Raw genomic sequence first — 19526 nt, 5'->3', positions numbered from 1 at the left:
AGACTCATTTTCCCCCTTATACAGGCAGAACATATGACATAAATCACAAGAGATCCACCTGTCCCCCTTCCCACTCTTTACCTCTTTCATAATGCATATAACACCCATTTCTACTCAGTGAATATGTTCAAAAATGCAAAACGGTAAGATAAAAATGCAAAAAAACACAGAATAAATACTAAAAACAGCAGTAAATAAACAGAGTTGCTACACCCAACAAAGCACACAAGATCAAAAACCAGGAGATCACCACATGTTAGGCTTAGCTCCAAAAAATGCAAAAACACTTCAAGAATACAATAACAGCAAAAATGAGCCCCCAAAACACAATAAAACTAAATTACATGATAAAGTGAAGTAAAAAAACCTAAAACTAGACAGTAATAATGAAAAATTATAGTAAAAAAACACTTATCAAATTAGCAGCAAAAAACACTCCCTGCATCACAGGCGCCCTCTAGTGGCCGAATTTCATTTACGTCTGTATTGTTGTTATGTTTGGAAAATTCTACTTGCTGTAAACATTCGCAATAAACTCACATTGAAAGAGACGCAGAACAGATTTTAACATGGTAGATAATACATCTACCATGTCTTGTACCACCCAGGACTCCGAAAACCGATGAACTCTTTGAATCTCAGAAAATACTCAAGCAAAGGTTCCCGAACAGGCTTTCTTTAATATCATAAAAAAATTAAGTTTTTTAAACTACACTTAGAAAAAATTTAAATGGTATAGCCCCTGAATATAAAATGTTGCTGAAGTTTTTAGGTCCATAATTTTGAAAAAAAAATTTCATGGAAGAGCCCCAGCACCTCTTTCCCGTAAAATTGTTTATCATGTAAATTTTGTCTGCAATATTGTTTTTGAAAGTTCAATTTCGAAATTGGGAAGGGAAGAGAGGCAGAAAATTGATTTCGATCTATTAAAAAAAATATATTGGGGGCACTACCTGGGCTCTATCCCTTACCCTAACTTTACCCTAACGTTAATAAAATAGCCTATAATCGCGTTTTTAAGGCTTCAATTTCTACCACTTTCCGCTGAGACAACTGCACCTTTTTGTCCATAAACATCAGCAAAGAAAGTCTTAAATGGCGTTTTTAAACCTTCAAGTTTCAAAAATTTTCAGGGGGAGAACCCCCGGACCCCCCCCCCTCCCCTTTCCTTATCAGATCACAAGTTTTCTCTCTCTTATTTTTGCTAAGTGCTTCGCCCTCCTTGGACTTTTTTCTGATTGCACTACTGAATTATACTTCCATTGGTAAACTGAGGAAAGCTGGGATTTTGCTAAATGTCCAGGGTTAGGAATTGTCCTAAAATTCCTAAAATTTCTATAATGTTCACATTATATTCCATACTTGTGCAGAAAAATGAAACTTTTCATGCTGATATGCCTGTATTTAAAGACAAGATAAACTTCGTAGACCTTAAGATTTTTTTTTTTTTAAAGGAAGAGAAAAACCTATGCTGCTGCTACTTTTTTTTCTAGAGAACGGAGGGGGATGCAGTTAACAAAAGCAAATGCTCAATATAAAACTGTTTTATCTATACTTTCTAAATCTTGCAGTCATTCCTCTTCTACAAAAAGCTATACAACAAAATAAGAACCCAAATGTAAGCACTTGGTTCAAAAAGCATATTTAGAACAAAGGTTAAATGGTTTGTCCCCAGGTAGGAAGTAATATTTATTTTTATAATACTTATCTTGCGTTGTTGTCTGAGCATTACTTGCTCTTCCAATACAAAGACTCAATTTGCTTTTATTTGTGCTTCTGTTCAGGGAAGTTGGATCATTTCTTGCACATATAATTTTTAAATTTAGTCACTAACTTTTTGTTTTAAAAATGTGAATAATAGTTTGTTTTATTTAAATGCCATGGGAAACGAAATTCTCTTCCTTGTGGTTGAAAAAGTAGAGAGAAATAGATGCAAAATTAGCACATGGTGCCATCAGGGATGAATTTAAAGCATTTTATTTTCACAGGTATTGTCTCATGCTGATGCGGCGAGACAACGAGGTTGACAAGTATCTTGAAAAATCAAGCTGTATTTTAAATTCCATGTTCTTTATCTTCTACTGGAAACATATTGGTTATAATGAAGCAATGCAAAGCTTTTGTTTCAAATTCACTCCAAGATAAAATTTCGTAAGCGGAGGTTTTCTTATAGTTTTAGTTGTGCCATAAAAAACAATTATTCATTTGCATCTTTAAATGATTTATCTAGAATTTACAGGGATATTTTTGATGATTCTGAGATACCAAAAAGTATCAGATTATCTGATAAAAAGAAAAATGCGATAAATTTTGGACTTGCACCTTGCACTCTGCTTTTAATCCCTCCTTCTTAAGGACATTTTTTCAACAACAACAAAGCAAGTTGACAGACGCAATTGGAAATATGTACATTTATTTTTACTTCATACTGATCACTGTGTTAAAGAATAAAAGATGGAATGCCTTGTATTGTAATTTTCAAGATTGAATTTCAAACGTTTTGCCATCCATGCGAAAATCAAACTTATACATTACGTTTAAGTTCAAAAAAAAAAAAAAACTTGTTATCTGTTGTCCTAAAATTTTTGAAATCATCACTCCGACCCCTGTAAATGCCAGAAAGCGGGGCTCGGAGGATCTCTCCCCCTGTACTGACTAAATTACGAACAAATATAGGAGGCAAAATTTTTCACTGTAATGTTTTTTTTTTTTTTTGGTCAGAAATGTCGTTTTTTCCCTTTTAAATAATAATGTAACTGTCCTCCCCCCCCCCCAATGCTTGTTCGTTTATTCAAAAAAATTAAAAAGTTATGATTTCCAGCATTGTTAATATTAGTAAGACTCTATCGTTTTTGTTGTGAGGGCCTCAGGATCAGGCTGCGCCTGGGGCCTCATAATCACATGATCCGCCACTGTTGACATGTGGGGTGACTTTTTCAAGTTCGTAGTTTTAGGTCATTCAAATTAAAACCCGCTTCATTATCTGTTATCTGGTTTAGGTACTGATCCGTGAATGATCTCTTGCTTGAAGTTGTGATTGCGTAGAAAACCGAGATGATAGGCATGAAAAGAAAGCTAAAGATTTTTTCAAATGATGAAAAAGTGAAATTTCCGGAATTTTTGGACGGTAATCCATTAAAGAAGAAAAATGAAATTGCCGCCAAGGTAAGTATGTACAATGTGTACAATAGGGCAAGATGGGTTTTCAGCCATTGCCAACCTCAAGAGAGAATATTTGAAACTAAAAAAAGTCAGGCACCGAAAAACAAAAGACTATTCGGAACTCCAGCGCTCGAATACGCTACCTTGCGGTGATTTACAAAACTGCCGAATGAACTAAAACATTGCCACGTTTTAGCTCCATGTGTGTCTGTTGACGTAAACACAGGCAGTTTGTTCTGAGTATTTATTAACGCAATCGATGTGTCTTAGTTTGCTTTCAGCTACAGAAATTAATTCGTCCCCTAAGAGTATTCTCGAGCTTCTCAAAATAATGTTAGTTTTCCTTATTTCTTTCAAAAAAGTATTAAATGGTGGACGCGTAAACAAGAAAACTCTGGATTAACAAAATTGGATAACGTTATACCAGGTAAAATTTTTTATTGTATGAATTTGTAAGAATATGAGCTTTTTTTAATCTTAAATTAATTTAACTAATCATATTTTACAGCAGCATTTAGTTGGAATGGACAGTATGCAAAATATTTTCTTGGATTTATTATCGTAGAACAAAATGAAAAATGTTTAACCTAGAAAGAATTTACTTTATTCCTTTTATTCTCAGCTGAAAGGTTTCGCCAAATTTGTTTAGGGTTATAATTTTGGTATTGTGCGAGCAAAGTAGCCTTGGCGAGATTTCGCGTTTTTAGTTAAACCATTTTTAATTTTTATCATGAGTGGAATAAAATGGTAGTAAGATTACAGAATTCGATAAGTGAAAAGAAATAATGGTCAATCAACTGAAAAGAAAACTACCACCATATATCCGTGAGAATTTTGTTGATGATTTGCATAACATGACACAATTAAATCGTAACTCAGAAATTAGAAAAATCGAAACAGAAAATTTTTAAATGAACCGATTAGGGAATTCGAGAGAAATAACTCAGCTACAAATGGAAAAAAAATAAGCGCTAACCAAGCAAGGCAAAGAAGTATCATCTTCTTTCGATAATAATTTGTAATGTCATATTGAATTTTCTAGCATTAATTGTTGTTCTTGTCAGGCCACAATTATTATTTAGTTTTATCAAGAATTGATAAATATCGAATTCAACATCATGGAAATAGCTGCTTAGAACTACGAACTACGTAGTTTGCATTAATCTTTGACGTTTAGTAATGCTTCTTGAATTCTCATTTCTTTCTACGTGGGCCAGAATATCCACAAGACTTTGAAAATTAATTTAAAAAGAATAAAGCGAAAAAAATCATACGTACGAACAAAAATCACAACACTTTTAGCATTTTCTTCGTTACCATGTGCGTTTGTTTTAGTTTTCAATTCCGCCATTAGACAGTGACTTCAGTGCCCCCTATAGTTCGTTGGAGTTGCGAATATACTTTTCTTTCAAAAGGTATGCTTAAAATTTCATTACTGTCAAAATGATTCCTTAAACTTGCAATAAAGTGCTTAGTATAAAATAGTAGAATAAATACCTAACAAAACTATTACGGAAGAATTTTAATCTTTCGCATGTTTAGTCCTTGGTATAAAATTCAAAAATGTTCATCATCGGATTCCAAATTTCAATAAGTTTCTCAAAACCTCCGTATCTCGAAACCTCTATATCTCGAATTTTTTTTCCATCCCGTGAAATTCGAGATACACAGGTTCGACTGTATTTAGCTTACTTGTGTTTTTAATATTTCTCACAATTAGTCAAAGTCACTCATTCAATCATCTAATAAATCACCCGCGTTTTATTTACTTAGTAATTTGATCAAAAATATTTTTCTGAATCGAATAGAACATATTTCATTCGAAAAATATTTCAACTTTCTCTTTGCCCCATGGAAAAAAAAGTGAACATTTTCCACTTTTTTACTGCCAAAAATCAAAAATAAGGTTTCAATGCAAGTTTTGTTATAAAATACAATGTTTTTTCTTTATGTACTGTAATTTTCAAAACAAATTTAAAATTTGTTCATTTTGAAAAAGCTCAGTCATGTTAACTATTTTACTTTGCCCCACATTCCCCTACTAAAAACCCTGTATAATTTCACCGAGATGCTATAAAATAAGCGGTTTCAATTAGAAACATTGTCATAATGATTATAACACGAGGGTAAAGTTTTTAATTATACCCATACTTCATTTGAGTTTTTATAAATAACTAAGAAAATCATACCTTCATAACGTGTAAGTTTTATTGTATTTAGTTTATAGTATATTTACATTAGTAGTACTGTATTATATTTTATTTTATGTAGAAATTATTTCTTTCAAAGTAGTTGCCGATTTGTTCTTAATGCCCTGATACAGATGACATACCATTTTGATACTAAATGCCGTTTCTATTAATATTATATGGCTTAGCCAAGAAACTACCATGCGATTTTTTTCATTCTACATTTTTTATAAGCTAAAAAATAAATCTATTGTTTCCAAAATAGCTTCTTCGATAGAAATGACTCTTCAAGGCTACACATTATTTTAAAATGTTAATAGTCGATTCCCTTAAAGAGGAATTAACAGACGAAACGCGGTATTAGGTTCTTCGATGAATTAAATGTATTCTGCCGCTCTGGCCTCTGACTCCTGAAGTACAGTTGACTCTTTTACCTGAACACCCAGATATTCTGAACACATTTTGATGGTCCCGGGAATCACGTATGCATTACTTCCGTCTCCCCCTGTACTGAACACCCTCTTAAACTGAAGACTTTCGTTCGGTCCAATGAGTGTTCAGAATAGAGAGAGTCTATTGTACTTCCTTAGCAAACAAAATACTTTTAATCAAATATGCTTTGTGTGTTTTATGTTTTTCATGACTGAAAGTTTTTTATTTATGTAAAAGAGAAGTCAATTAAAAAATTAAATGAAGTAGTTGCATTAATTTATTCCTTTGGGAGGGGCCTGAACCCCCTGGAAAATCTGCTACTGACTATTCAGTATGGTATTTGTACAATTTAAAATTCTTGTTCGTTTTATAATTTTTTCATTTTCATTTTAGTATAATCTAGTGCGTTGACCAACATAAATAACTGCTGCTTCTCCTAGTTCAAATTAGAAAATTCAGGCCTCCACAAAGTTTAAAAACTGTAACATTTAGAATATACATAGTTTTCTTAGAAGCATACTGTATTTTTTGTTTTATATATGCTAATAATGCAACAACGATTTTTTGGTAAGTAAGAAACAAGCACAAGATTTCAATACCAACGTTTTCAGATTCTTCATACATAACGAAATATGGTAAAACTACGATTTAGACCGAAGAAACCCCCTTTTTTTGACGAGCATGTCGTAACCTTCCCCCTCCCCCCACCCACCAATATACCATTGTTTGTGGGTACACGTTTGGTGACCCCCCCCCCCTCCTTAACCGGAGCCTGGATCCGCCCTTGCACGAAGGGAAATTTTTTAGAAAATACGAGAAAGAAAGAAAAAAAAAGACTGCTGAAAACAATACTTTTAGAGCTAGGCAAAAGAAGAATACCGGAATTGAGAGTGGAAGATGATACTGATGTAAATATAGTAAAATTTACCATTCAAAAGTTCAAAGAATGCTCGAAAGTTGTTGTTTTTGTTTGTAAATCTATCTTACTCCAGAAAAAAAAGAAATCTATTTTTTACAAGATTATAGGTGACAAGGAACCAAGTCTGCTACAACATTGGCATTTTAATCCAGCAACATTAGAAGTCTCTTGACTGCTCCTGCAATCACTGGATGTTACACATCATGCTTTTATGTTTTGGGGAAGAGAAAAACCATTGAAATGGTAAAATTTTCAACGGAAACTCAACGGCAAGCATCAACATTTTTGTTATAAAATATTTCAAAAGACCAACTGCTAACTGAAGGAAATATTTTGCGCTTGGACTTTTCAGAATGAACAGATGGACTTGCATGAAGCTCGTTACTATAAGTTCATGAGCCTACCCAAAAAGAGTAAACCTTGTAATCAAATTTTGAATCCATCAAAGTTACCTCCAACAACCGTGGCATGCCAACATGTACTACTAGTTAACTTGTAAGTTCGGAACTGACTTAGGAACATTTTACCACCAACTGAATGGGATAGAAGTTGCAGTCAATTTAGCGAAAACAGAAAGGAAAAAAAAAAATATCCTGCCAAAACTTCTGTAAAAACTTTTGCACCAAATGAACTATTAAATTTGGTGTCAGGCTCATGTAAAGCTGATTGTGGCAAACAATGTATATATATATATATATATATATATATATATATATATATATATATATATATATATATATATATATATATATATATATATATATATATGAGGGTGGGCTCAGGGTCGCCGAGAGCCAAGACAAGTCCCTCCCTTTATAAAACTTAAAATAAAAACTGATCTGATTCCGAGTTGAGCCCTCCCAAAGGTCGGACCCCTACTTTCCGACTAAGCTGACATGCTCTCTCATTGGCCTTGGGTAAGTCTACGTTCCGCATGATGTGCGAGAACTGTGGCGGATATTTCTTGTCACATCGCATCAATTATGAACTAGGATGAAGAATTAATTCATGATGAATGAGTAATACTACTCTATAAATTACCTATTTTTATTGCTTTAAAGAATTTTATTGCTTCGAATTTTGTTGATGAAAAACAATGGAAGAAAAATCAATTAAACTAATTGGAGGTGAGTGTTAGGTTTGTGATGATGATAACACGGGGACAGTCGCACATTCTCTAGTTCGTATCTGTTGGATTCGGGGATATTTGTAAAGAGAGATGTGCAAAATCACTGTTACAGGGGTTAAAAACAGTGCTTCGATTTCTATTCAATAATTTTTAAAATGGGATATTTTCCTTTAAAATAAAGATGTTTTCTGAAATAATTTTTAAATATATTAGTTTTAAAAAATAGATTTTGAAGAATAAAATGATGCAAAGTTAATGACTTTAAAATAAAAAGTGACAAAAACATAGTCACTATTAGAAATGCTTAAAATAGAACGTTTAAGTTAGCGGGGAGGGGGAGGTAAGTATATAGGCTTAAAAAAAACTTTGATATGTTCAAATATTATATTGTTTGAAAAGTTAAAATATGCTTTACTACTTTTCTCCAATTGTTTTGAGATGTTATCAGAAAATGTAGGCGCAGTTTTCTAAAACCAATAGAAAATACATTTTCAACAAAATCTTTTTGTAATTTAGCAATTTATTGAGTGAATACAATTTTTGCTGAAAAATTCAGGTTGAAGAATAGATTGCTAGGAATTAGTTTAATATTGATGCATTTCAAGGGAACAGTGACCAAGATATGCTCATAATCAGAAACGAGTGAAAAACCATCTTGGTGGGGGGGGGGGGGGCAAAAGGGGAGAGGGATTTTCAATATAATACTCCTCTCATTGGTACTAAATACGAATGAAAAATCAGAATGTTCCTAATTTCTTCCGACATAAAATCTTTTATTGACTGGTGTGAGAAGAAAGTTTCTAGTGCATTAGCAAGTTGGTGCTTGCCATCCTGTCGCGCATTTAATGCGTTAAGTTAATATAATTCTATGTATGGGTCATTCCAACGAAAATGGTACATTTCATGTCCGGCACTTTTGGATTTTTTACAGAAAATTTGATAGTTAATATTAATTAATCATATTTTTTTCTTTATTCTTCATGCATTTTTGTATCATGAGGTATTTTTTGTTTTTAATATTTTGATTTAGGAATTTAAAAAAATATATATGTTAGTCAGAAAGGCAAAATTTTGATGTCCCAGCTTCAAAACAGTGACAGTTAAAAGTGATTTAAGTAATTGCTTAGATGCAATAACAAAAAAAAAAAAAAAAAATCCCAATTATATTGCAACACCTTTATTGTAACAATTTAAACAATAATTTTTTTTAGAAAAATATTTTTTCAATGAAAATGCATGGAATTTACCATTGTCCCTACAGTTTACAAATTTTGAAATGTCCACTCTGTTACAGTCATTAAAGAATAAAAAAATATTTTTACAAAAAAACTAGCAATACTTTTGAGATGACCAGATGGTAAAAACTCCATGTTTAGCTAACCCTAGTGGATTCAACAATCAAAAAGCAAGGAAAGACTCATTCTTTGTCTCAGATAGTAAATTTGAGTAACAAAATGTCCACTATGTTACATTGATTTTGCTAATTAAAATTTAAAAATAAAATCTAAGTTACATATAAAATAGTAATTTTAGAGTTTCTTTTTGCTTTTGTATTACTAATTTAACTGTTACTTTATGTTTAGGTTTAGAAAAAAAATTTTAACAACCTTTTTGTCCACTCTGTTACACTTCTTATCAAACAGAGTGGACAATATTTATGGAAAAAGTAAACAAGTCCCATATGCTATTGATGTTTTTCAAAAAGCATAGCTTAACAAATTTATAGAAAAATTGAATTAAATACAAATTTTAAAAAATGAAACATTGTCTATTTTCTCTGCTTAAACATAGAGATTACTTCTATCTTGAATAACAGTATCCACTCTGTTACAGGTATGTCCACTCTGTTACAGGAATATTTTAACTGATTTGATTGTATTTTTTTTTTAATATTTAATTTAAAGGTTAATTTGCATAGCACTACGCAATTACTAACTAGAATAATCCAACTTCAATCTTTTTTCAAATTTGTTTCATATAATAATCTAACTTTTGCAAATGATTTTTTAAATTTTTGAGCAAGATAATTAGCAATAAAACTTAAATGTGCCTTTTGCAATGACATTTTAAGCATTTGTATGAAAGATATGTTCCATTTGTTTATAAACAAAAAAAAATAATTAAAAATTTTGAATTTGTTGTTGTTTTTAAATGTGTAACAGAGTGGACAAAATCTTTCATTTCTGATAAAAGAACTGAGAAAATTGGATATTAATACCAAGTTGAGCTAGTTAATTTTTATAGATCAGATAAATTAAATCCTTTTGCCATAATTTGACATTAATTTTTGTTGGATTAGATGACTTTGACAAAAAAAGTTCTGAAAACAGAAATGTACAATGTTCACCGGAATGACCCGTTTGTATATATCTTTGGAATTCTTAGGAACTGCTCGAAAAACTATGCAGCGTACTTTTTTTTAAATAATGAATATTAGACATGAGAAGCCCCCAAGTTTACATCACTAAAAATGAAAAAATGATGAAAAATGGGTCGTAATTGCTCAAATTACAAAAAAAGCATTAATTGTATAAAAAAATTAATAGTTATTTCTCATTTGCCATGTTTGTAACGATGAAAAATTTGTTAAGTTTAAGAGATTTGAATTATATTTAGCGGAGATAAAGGTGTTTGCTTAAAAACCAATAATTTTATACTTAAGGGGAGCTAGAGGGGAAAGCTGAAGGGGGTGAGGCGGGGACTTTGGGAAAATACTCCCCTTCCTAGGTGCTAACATTTGACAAAAATTCTGCTTGTCCCTAATTTGGTCATTTTTGACCTTTATTGACTGGGCTAGTATGTAGGGTGAACTCAGGGGTTTCAAAAGATTAGTTAGCACCAGTTTCCATGTGGTATAAGATACACCCTTGCCACATCGAACTTGATTCCATCGTAGTTTGGCCTTTGGCGTAAAAGCATAAGTAATGTAGAGGAGCTACTTAGAGCAATTTGCTTTTTGAAGGAATTACTGGAGTATAAGATAAAAATCTTTTAAACGAAAAATTGATTTCAGCTTTGCGTTTTATTTGTAAAATAAGGCTAAAGAAACAAAGAATTAAAAATGCAGACTTTTATTCATTGCATATCAATAACTTGTAAGTAAACTTTTAATATATTTTTGTAAAACAATAAAAAATGTCAATAAATATCTCTTTTCATTTTTCACATCAAAATTTTTATTGCAACCACAGCTTTGAAGTTTTAAACTTCTAAAAAGTTTATATTTTTTGAATCTTTCAAGGAAAACAATTTGTAAATTTATTTTTTATCTTAAAATAGCAATTTTCTTTCAAATAAATTTTTCTTAAAATAAATTTACGACTGATTCTTAAGTTAGGCATTTTGATATAGAATGTTACCTTTCAGAAAATTGCAACATTAAAAAAATGTTTAAAAACAGTAAGCTACTACATATATTTTGATTGCTTTAAAATGTATGTTATAGTTATTAACAACATAAAGGCAACTAAATCAAATAGAAAGTAAAGAAATAAAGTATACAATGTCAAAGAAAGATAATTTTTTCTGTCATATTTTGATATATTAAATTCTGTAATTGAGATTATTTTGATTTAACTAAAAACAACAAAAAGGTCAACATATAAATATTGTTTGGTCGCATATTCTGTAAAAAATAGTTATAAAATAGCTGTAACAAAATAACAAAAGTTTGATAATTATTTTGTCAATCAATATTTACAAAAATATTTAGAAGGCCAACAAATTCTTCATTTTGATTACTGAAATGAAAAAAAATATTAAAATCTATATTATGGCTCTTGAAAAATGTTCATTCATGCAATAAGTCACGATTATGTACAAACAATACAACATTAATTCTCTAATCAACAACTTTATATACATAAATATTTTTAGAAGCCTTTTTACAAAAAGTTCCAGCTTTACAACAGTTCCAGCTGCAAAGTATATTTGATATTTTAAGGCAGTGCATACAGCCTACGTTCTTTTCATACTTTCTAATTAGTTACAACTTTGAAAACAGTCAAATCATAAAACAGAACAAAAGAAAAAGAGGAATTTTAACCTCGTTATTAATTATTAATTTCAATTATGTATTATTTTTCAGCCCTTAACACTGATTAGTTGTAACATTATTTGAATAATAAGTGTTTTCAAAATTAATTTTGTTTCCCCCCCCCCCCTTTTTTTTTTGAGGCAAAAATTTTTCAGTTGCTTTTAAATAATTCAGTCACCTATGGGCTTAATAGGAATGCAATAATGAATGCTGAGCAATTCCAACTAAAGAAGTCTAACTACTAAAGTTTCAATTTTAACGGCAATGAAATACAAAAGGAAAAACTCATGATGAATTATAGATAAAAAGAATAAGTTGATGTATGCATCAAGGCATACATCACTTAATCATTTGATTAAAGGACAATAGCATGATTGTTTTTGTGCTTTTGTCAAGGACAGAATAAGCAACTAATTATATATGTGTGTTTTTTTCTTTAAATCTTGATGTATTGGACGTTGATCAAGAATTCAACATACATCACAAATACTCTTACCCAAATAAATAAAAAATACAATTGTAAATGTGTGCTATAATAAATCTAATTATTAAATGAGCTAATGATTGATTAAATCTTTTTTTGTTGCCGAAATCCTGCTTTTAAGAAACATCGATGTATCAAGATTTTTGAATTTATTAGCACAAAAGTTGCCCTTCCACTCAAAATAAAACATTGTTACTACAAAAATGTACCTTCCTTCCATACCTATTACGTGCAATTGCAATTAAATATTATTTAATCAACAGATCTGCTCATGAGAAAATAACATTTATACAATTTTTTAAATTTTGGTACATTGTAAGTACATTGAAATTATAGAGTATCGAATAATAAAATATTAAATTAGAATTGATTGTCAAGTTTAATTTCAGAAAACAGAAGTAAAAAACAAAACCCATCATTTATTTTGTAGTGATTAATTCTTTTTGGAATTTTTGCTCATCATAATTGATTTTAAGTTAAGGAGGAGAGTTATTTCCTAATTTCAAAGAAGAATAAACTAAAAAGTCTTTTTTTTCTTTTCCTTTTCTAAGTTTCTCTCTCTAAACGCTTTGATTTTCATTTATTTTTCTTTTTAAATGCATCTTAGTAGAGTTTTTCCCCCTTCCCTCATGAACAGTCAAGGAAACCAAGATTTAGCAGAATAGCTAGTTTGTAAAGAATTTACAATAATTGAAATAATTCATGGTGTTAACATACAATTTATTCTTGGACTCATAGACTTGTACTCTAAGAGTCATTTAAAGTGAAACTCTGGTATAAAACCAAGAGGTATGTTTCAAAACGTGTAAAGACATAAAATTCCTTATTTTATATAACTGGTAAAATTTTCACACCTTAGAATCGCCAACTTCGAGCTTAAAACGGCTTGAAAATGCTTTATTTTATGGCTCTTTCAAAACTCTCATCCTCTAAGAGTAATCTAAACCTAGTTGTATGTGGTGATACTCCAATTGCAAAACCACATGCATGCTCACTTGAGCAGCCAGAATTTTCCTGAAGGGAGGGGGGGGGGGGTGTTCTTGAGCATGCATGCATTCATACATGCATGTATGTTTATACATGCATGTAAATTAACATACTAGGATTGGCAATATGGGTTAAAACAAGGGTTCTAAGTATCTCACAGCTCTTTCTTACAGAGCTCACTTATTTGGAATGTTTTGCAACTAGTCATTACTGTCATAAATTTAATTGATAAAATGAAAAGCATTTCAAAAGTAAAAGTGCAGAAACTCAATTTAAAATGTAACTGAATATTTTTGCAAGCTTGACTCTGAAGCATATGGTTAAATTTATGAAGAACAGTGAATACAATGGAATTTTTATTCACTTTCATTAATACATATTTTTTTCCTCAAAACATTGTGTGTCTTTGGGAGACAGGGTGTTCTTAACGGAAGATGCAAATGTAGTTATTTTGCATTAACACATGTAGCACATTTTTAAAAAGTATTGAGTTACACTGTTTTAGCATGAGTGATTGTTTACACATTGACAATTTTCAACAGATTAAATTTTGATTGTATATAAAATGCTTAACAAACTTTTTAGCAAAATATTTGGTTTCCAAAATATCTATCTATTTGAGGATAAAAGTTCTTTTTACACCAGATATCAAAAACATATCACAATTTCCAACAACAGGCAGACTACTTTTCATGGAACATATTTTGCCTTCTCTTTGCCTATACATGACCAACAGTTGTAACCAACAAGGAAGTATCGCTTTTAAGAATGATTTAAAAAAAAGTTATTTAGCTCTATCAGCATTAGTTAAAGATTGCATTCCCATCTGTGAGCGTGAATCTGGTTTCTTGTACAGTTCGAAAGCACTCCCCCTATTTTCTCGATTAGACAGGTCGATGAGACTGGATGGTGGTGGCTGTGGAGGTGAAGAATGATGGTCATATGGTGGTGGATAAATTGGGTCCCTTCGCGACGGCCCTCGATAAGGCACATTGTGGTAAGGCCCCCCACCATTCATGTGCACGGATGGCCAAGAGGGGGGATTCCCCATGGCTTTTGTATAAGACCGCACGTCATAGTTCCTGTCCAAACTACTTCCACGACCGGAGTCGAATCCGCCGTTATCGTCCGATTTATAATGTCTTCGACTGGGAGAACCGAGATTTGGGTTCCTGTAGCCATCGTGTTGCTCATCTGGCACAGGGGGAGGAGGCGAGTGCTTAGGAGGCAACACGAGCATGTCGTTGGGCGGATAGTTTCTGGGGGTGTAGTACGGTGGAGAGCCCATGAAGTCCAGACTGTTGCGACTTCTCTGGTTGGGAGTGTAGGGAGGAGGCATGGCTTCTGATGAGCGATGATTGGGTGTTGAAAAATCGTGTTGCATGGGACGCATACCACCATGAGGAGGAGGAGGAACATCATCTTCAGGTCTCCATGGCCTTGACTGGTATTGCCCTGGTTTAGGTGGTGGTACAGGTCTTCCATCAGACATCCTATAATAGAGAAATACATTTATGAATCTGTAATGCCTTAATGGAAGGTATTTCCAAAATGTGCAGTTGGCAATCTTATATAATATACAGTAAAACAAGGACTTCTGTTTTTTTGCTGCTGGGTCTGAAGAAATATTGTCATTTTTTTTTCTTTAATACAAAAAAATCAGAAAACTGCAAATAATTAGGAACTAAAAGAACTTACTTTGAATTTAATTTATTACTCAATTATTTATTAAAACATTTTTTAAAAAAATTGCAAAGTTAAAAAAATTTCAATGCTGAAAAAGTAACAATAAAATTTCTGTCCGAAATAAAACTTGTTCAATATAACTGTGCCATCTGATTTTGCTGTAGGATTTGTAGGACTATAGGGGCTATTTGTTGCTCATAAATTAAAATAAAAAATATTAATAGTATTAAAATTATTGAGACAGGTCCAACTTCCACCGTGATCCAGTGAGTTCCAACTCCTCGCAACTATTTTTGTAGTAAAAAAATTTCGATGATGCATATCTTGAGGGGGTGGGGGAAGGTCAGCATTTTTAATACCAACTGTTAATATTTTTTAAAAACTATATTAACCATTTTGTTGATCTTGATTAGAATTTGCTGAAATTCAATACACAATAATTTAAAGAAACAAACTTAATCATGGCATTCTTTATTTAAAACAAACTGCTTAAACCGATGGAAAAGGAAAGATAGTTAAATTGTCAACAAAATGATCCATATTCTGCAGGGGAATAAGCTCATTCAGTCTAGTCAGCATTTAATCCTGAACATTTTATTATCTTCAAGGAGGGAAGAAGGGTCCTTGTTCGAAAGAAATATCAGCAAAATGAAACAAAAACTGCCAAAACTGTTACCTTTGTTGATAACTGGAAGGTTTCGGAGGAGGTGAAGGTGGAGTTGGTCGCTCTTCATGATGTCGACTGAAAAATGTCAAATATTTAGACACAGTAAACTAATATGCGACAGAAAATACTTATTACAGTTGTGATATATAGAAAAGAATGTTCATTACTTTAATGTATAGGTTAACTGAAACTATTTTTAAATGTAATTATTTTTATATTAGAGGAAAAATTATTTATGTTTACTGTGCAGTGGAATCAAGCATGAATCATGAAAAGTTAAATAAAGATGTGATTCTCTAACAAATTAAAAACATTTTGAGTGAAGGTTTGTGCATGAATGACTGATTTATTTGGATTTTTTCAGAGATCAGGTTTTTATAATTAAATTTAAAAACACATATTTTTCTACTAACTATAAGAAAATAATACTTTTCATGTCAGATTAAAATGCTTTTTAAAATATGATTTAAAAAATTGAAAATAAATTTTTATGCTATCAAATATTTAAAAAAAAAGTGTCAAAAAATTAACAATCTTATTTTCATTCTATAGATTACAATTCATTTATCCTTCCAATAGTTGACGTAAATTAGGGAAATACATGTCACAAAATACTGTTCCATAAATTGCAAAAACAAACTCTACCTGTATTTATTGGGAGGTGGCACTCTACCATGGTCTATATTCATAGATTTTTGGGATGGGTGTGCAGTACTTCTAGTGTACTTATAAGGATTATGTGGTGATCGGCTGTTCATGCCAGTATTTGAACCATAGGTGGCCTCTCCTCTGTTTTTGTCATACTGGTTGTAAGAATCACTGCTGTATGATGAACTGTCAAATGTGCCCTGGAACAATGTTTTGTTTTGGAAGTGTGAGAAAGTAATAAGTGTAGTAAAAAAAAAATATTCACTGATACAGAAATTGCTAAAAGAAATTTCTCTACATCCTTCTTGTTAAAATTCTCTAAAGAGCAATGTCATTATAAACTCAAAATAAAACAAAAGTTTTAGTGGCAGCGATTCGCCTCCCCCCCCCCCTTTTTAATGACTAATTTATTTGTTTTATTTTCCAATTTAGGAACCAAAATTAGAAATTATTTAAATAAAAAGCAGAAATGTCAAAATTTTAAGAACGTAATTATTTGTTTTACTTTGTATATCTGTTTATGAAACATCATTTAGCACAAGCAACAACTTTTAGTTTATAGGTTCATTGTTTAGACATCATTAAATCAATTGTTTTACTTAAACTAGCCATACTTGTTAAATAACATTATTACTAAGTGTTAATAAAACCTCAAAATACTTTAGAGTAAAAAATGTAACTCTACCTGTCTAAGTGTTTCTTTGGAGAAAGTTATTGTGCACAAAATTTATCAACATCTTAAGAGAAACATGAGTTAAGTTGTTAGACTTGCATCCATTTCTACTTGTCTGCTTCAATATTCTCAAAAGCAGCCCTAACAAAAATTTGTACTTTTTTTTTTTCATTTTTTGCTGCCGCTAAAAGTCTCATGGCTTTTACTTGTCTCCCCCCTCCCCATCCGCACTTATAACTCCAATCGTCGCCACTGTAATATTAATCATTCAGAAGATAATGCAGTTCATTTTATGATTTTTTTTAACTTTTGAAAGTTTTAGTTGGAATGAAGAATACTCTCTCAATGATTAAAGGAGTAACTCATTGGTTTCTTTTTTTTAGGAACGTTCAACAAATGAACATGCGCAAGTGATAAAACATGCATTATTTTAAAACTGCATAGCAAATTATAAAGCTGTACTGCCGTGGTCGGGTAAAGGGCAGTAAGTGCAGATTTTTCATTTTGCATTTTTGTCATCTATTGTTGTCTTTATAGTACAAGCTTGCTTATTTGGTTTCCGCTGAAAAAAGAGCAAAAAAGAAACGTTTTAATTCCAACATTTCCCTATTCTTAGTATTGAATCCACCACACATTTCTTCAAAATCTCACTCATTTCTGCAGATACTGCCGTTTACCTGCACACGGCAGTGTGGTGATCAACATTTTCTCTTTTTTATTCAGTACATACTTCTTTTTCTTTTCATTTTGATCACTTAGATGATGATATCATAGTTTATTTGACAATTTTACATAAATGATGGCTAAGTAATGATTTTCAAAATATAAACATAAAAAGAAATTACCAGTCTTCCATTTTGTCTTTCCAATGAATGAGGCTGAGCGCCAGTATTTATATAATCTGGAGGTTCACGTTGATCACGACCAGCTATAAATCACAAAGAATTAAATTTAAAACAGGGAAAAGGATATAATTCATCTCTCACAGGGGTACAAAAAATGTCATTGATTCCACAGATATAAATAGCATCAAAAACAATTACCCCAGCATTAAGCAAGCAGAGCGTTAGATAAAATCGGCAGAAAATTGCATTTTAATAACATAAAAAGCAAATAAGCTTCAAGCAATTCCAATAAAATATTAATCACCCTTTTGCTCAGCAAAATAGACGCTAATTATAAATAGTTTTGGCCTAAGCAGTAAATAAAGCAGAGACAAAGCAACAGCAACCACCACCACAGAGCACAAGCTATAACATGATGCCATTATCATTTCAAAAAAAAATTCATTCAAAAATTTTCTGAGGCTGATAAATGTTTATAAAAATACTTAGAAACTAAAATATAACATTAATGCTTCTTCAAAAATAAATTGCACGCATAACCTTTTGAGCAAGACTATCAGAATTAAACTTGTATGCATGATGCAAACAGTATTCTTTCGCTATTTTTATTTTAAAAAGAAATTTTTAACTATATGCACCTCAATTAAGTAATAACATTCATATATTTTGTATATAAAACTTAATAAAAGTTTAACTTTTACAACAGTTTGAAATGTTTAGCATCAGAAAAAGAAATATCCATGCATTTTCAATGTTTAAAACTTATTCTCAGCGCAATGAATCTAGATCAGTGAAGGGCACAACATTTTCTAATTTTCAGTTCTGGGAATCTACATTTATATTTAAAGTTTAACACATTATGTTTTATGCATATTCTGTGTTATTTTTGTTCTATATTCAAAAACTTCATAAATTGGGAAAACTTAAAGAAGTCATAAGCGTGTTAAAATAAAAATTTAATCAAGGTTCGGAAAAATTTGATAAACACAGATTATCAGTATTAATATTTCAATCTTTATTATTCTGGCAAAGAGTTGAAATATGAGAAAACACAGTTGAGTCTTTAAGAAAAGAGATTAAAGTAAGATTATCTATGGAATTTTTTTAAGTAAATGATGCCATCTTTTGGTACATGTAATCCCTGCATTATAAAATATTAAATTTAAAAAGTACAAGTATCTAAACTAAAAATTAACTTTTAATTTTGTTCGTTATGGTCAAAATTCAATAATATGCATTTAAGTTATGACAAAAAGAACGCTGGATATTATGTTTAAATTTTGTTAACTTAGCAATACATAGTATAATGTATATTTATCAACTTGATACCTGTTTGTTTCACATTTAAAGGATTTGAACAAGATTTGGTACTAAGTTCAATCATTACTAGGAAGGATATATTGCAAGACTCCATTCGAAAGTACTAAGTAACTTTTCAGCCTTTCAATTTTAAAAATTCTTCAACAATGTCAAGTAGACAAAATTGCCTACTTTTTGAAATTTTATTCAATTTTAAGATTAGGAAAATATGTGCACAATGATCAAAAAATCAAAATTAATTGGAATTGAAACACTTGTCATCAATTTTGAGAAAAGGCAAACATAAATATTTTAAATTTTTCTATTGAACTTAGAGATTCAAGCTAGGCTGTACAAGATTTTGCAAAAA

General features: G+C 31.1%; 1 protein-coding gene across 1 annotated transcript in view; it reads right to left on the bottom strand.

Moving 5' to 3' along the window:
* Window positions 1-13356: 13356 nt before the first annotated feature.
* Window positions 13357-19526, bottom strand: part of LOC129235246 (tight junction protein ZO-1-like) — a 144837-nt gene continuing 138667 nt past the window's right edge. Inside the window, exons 26-29 of the mRNA XM_054868956.1 lie at window positions 17858-17940; window positions 16337-16539; window positions 15701-15766; window positions 13357-14831 (exon numbers count right to left, since the gene is read on the bottom strand). Coding sequence (XP_054724931.1) covers window positions 14123-14831; window positions 15701-15766; window positions 16337-16539; window positions 17858-17940 — 1061 coding nt within the window. The 3' untranslated portion in view covers window positions 13357-14122. The remainder of the gene's footprint in view (window positions 14832-15700; window positions 15767-16336; window positions 16540-17857; window positions 17941-19526) is intronic.

This window comes from Uloborus diversus, chromosome 2, assembly GCF_026930045.1.
Source record: "Uloborus diversus isolate 005 chromosome 2, Udiv.v.3.1, whole genome shotgun sequence".
NCBI classification, from domain to species: domain Eukaryota; kingdom Metazoa; phylum Arthropoda; class Arachnida; order Araneae; family Uloboridae; genus Uloborus; species Uloborus diversus.
The sequence above is the reverse complement of the archived record's forward strand: the minus strand, read 5'-3'. Positions and strand labels throughout refer to the sequence as shown.